At 45.0% G+C, this 2,663-nt stretch overlaps 1 protein-coding gene across 1 annotated transcript; it reads left to right on the top strand.

Moving 5' to 3' along the window:
- The first annotated feature begins 1,563 nt into the window (after positions 1-1,563).
- LOC131237467 (small ribosomal subunit protein uS17c) lies at positions 1,564-2,358 on the top strand. Its single transcript, XM_058235245.1, has 2 exons — positions 1,564-2,291; positions 2,326-2,358. Exon 1 carries the CDS (start codon positions 1,627-1,629, stop codon positions 2,119-2,121), a length of 495 nt encoding a protein of 164 aa, XP_058091228.1. The 5' UTR covers positions 1,564-1,626; the 3' UTR covers positions 2,122-2,291; positions 2,326-2,358.
- The last annotated feature ends 305 nt before the right edge of the window (positions 2,359-2,663 follow it).

The raw sequence follows: 2,663 nt of genomic DNA, 5'->3' as shown, positions 1-2,663 counted from the left end.
TGTTATTGATGATGTGGCCCAATCAAATCCGAACTCTAAAATCATAGGCAGTGCAACTGATGATTGGATTTTCCCAGCGTGCTGCACTGGGCCATTCATCATTGGGCCTGGTTCAGCCTAGATTTTGAACCTGGGCTGGGCTGTCTGGACCATTGCCACACCCAATGGTTAAAAGAAAATGCATCAACGATTCACTTTCCATTGATGGAGAAATGGCCTGGATGGCTAGTATCATTTTTTAGGATGTCCATCCGTGATTGGTGCAATCAATACAATAGCTTGGATAATTCATGGTGTCCACACCTACAAATATGTGCAGAACGAGGGAAATCGCTGTTACAAACAACGAAGTCGATCTCTAATTTCTGTATTCTGACCAGCGTGAGATGTTTGATAGCCCGACACAAAGGCCCACCTAATGAATGATCCAGATCTCACAAACTAAGAGCGTGTGATGAAGAACAAGCATCGAAGAGCACGTGTGTCACTCTCGTCCAGACTCCAGTTTCCAGTTTCCAGCAACCTGTCACGGGCAGGGAGTTCCGGAAACACAAAGTCCTGTGGGGCCCACCACAAGCCCCTTGTAAAATCCACTCCGTCCATCCGTTTTTCCATTTCATGTTACAATGAAAAACTAAAATAGAACTAGATTCAAAGCTCAGGTGGGCCACACCATAAAAAAGTGACAATGGAAACACCAATCATTGAAATGTTCCTGGGGCTCATCGTGATGTTCATAAGCCATCCAATCCGTTCACAAGGTGATTCCCACCAGGATGAAGAGAAAATTAAAATATCAGCCTGATTCAAAAGTTCTGAGGGCCCTAATAATGTTACGGTGATGGACGACCAGTCTCAACTGTTTCATATAGTATGGCCCAAGTGAGTCTTGGATCTGGTTAGTTTTCGGGTTTCCATCGTAGAGTGAGATGGGGAAACGGATGGACGGAGTAGATTTCATGTGGACATCATGGTGGGCTCCACAGGCTCTATGTTGCAGGAAACTCGCTTCCTCGAGAAGCCGATTGCGTACTAACTCAGCAAGCTGAGCCTACTGAGTAAGCTCTGCGGTTAAAACCATTATTTATATGTATCCATTCTGTCCATCCGTTTTTAAAACTCATGTTAGGCCACCATACCAAAATTAAAGCATATCCAAAACTTCAATGGACCACACCACAGGAAAAATTTTGAATTAAATGCCTACCGTTGAAAACTTATCGGGCACCACAAAAGTTTTGGATTGATCTGATATTTGTGTTTTACCTTCATCCATGTCTGTGTAACCTTATAAACAGTTTATAAACAGTTTGGATGACAAATAAACATCACTCTACTCCCTACAAAGGCTTCAACGGTTGGATGATAAATAAACATCCCTACTGTTTCCAGTGATGTGATCCACTTGAGCATTGAATATCCTTCAATTTTGGTATTGTACACTAAACTGAGCTGGTAAAATAGATGAACGGCGTGGATAAGATGCATACATCACGGTGGGGCCCACAGAGTTTACTCAGTACGCAATCCATTTCCCATCCCTCACAGATACCTCATCCACAAAGATAAGAGTAGCAGAAGAACATTCTCTCCTCATTTCCCCCAATCCAGAAGAAAAAACGAAAAATGTTCTTCTCATCTCTTCCCAAATCCCTTCTCCTCCAAACCCTTCCTTCGTCTCCTCCATCAAAACCCTCAAAAACCCTAATCTCATCTTCCTCTCCATTCCTCAATGGCTCTCTCTCCCTCACTCTCCCAACCAAAACCCCAAAACCCTCATTTCTCTCCGCCCAACTCCTCTCCATCCAAGCCATGAAAAAGTTGCAGGGCCGGGTCGTCTGCGCCACCAACGACAAGACCGTTGCCGTCGAGGTCGTCCGTCTCGCTCCTCACCCCAAATACAAGCGCCGCGTCCGCAAGAAGAAGAAATACCAGGCCCACGACCCCGACAATCAGTTCAAGGTCGGTGATTTCGTTCAGCTTGAGAAGAGCCGTCCAATCAGCAAGACCAAGACCTTCGTCGCCATCCCCGTCGCCGCCAGAAACGCCCCCAAGGCACCTGAGCCCGTCCCTCAGGAGCTCTCTATCCCTCTCCAGTCCCAGCAGCAGCAGTCCGCATAGGAGAACGCGTCTCGAGCGCTACTGTCACCGGTCAGTCTCAGTTGTAGATGATTCATTTTCTTTGACTGATGATCATTTTGGGTACTGCTTTGATTTGAATTCTGGGTTTTTGTTTTGAGATGGATTTGAATTATGGTTTGAGAGGAATTGTATGATCATGGTATATGTCGGTTTTCGATTCTGATAAGTTGGGATAATGGTTAGGTAATCTAGACCATTGGTTTTTTGTGTCCTGCAGAGGATGGAGAATGCCGTGATAATTTCATAGGTTGGTGAATTTCCCTGTGGCTAATGTTAGGATCTTGTTAGAGTTGAATGTAGACCATTGTTGTTGTTTTTTCTTCTTTTTTTTTCTAGCCATCTATATGCATGCCACGAATTGAAAGCTTAGGACCTGTTTGGAAGGTGGGATTAGGTGTTATGGAATTGCATTTGATCCAGTGCAAATTCCATCTGGCCGTTTGGAAACAATGGGGAGGATTGGATGAATCCAGGAATCATATAATCTAGTCGCAGCAGCTAAGGGTGTCAGCGGGCGAGGC

This window comes from Magnolia sinica, chromosome 2 (genome assembly GCF_029962835.1).
Source record: "Magnolia sinica isolate HGM2019 chromosome 2, MsV1, whole genome shotgun sequence".
NCBI lineage: Eukaryota > Viridiplantae > Streptophyta > Magnoliopsida > Magnoliales > Magnoliaceae > Magnolia > Magnolia sinica.
This window is presented reverse-complemented; position numbering and strand designations above follow the sequence as displayed.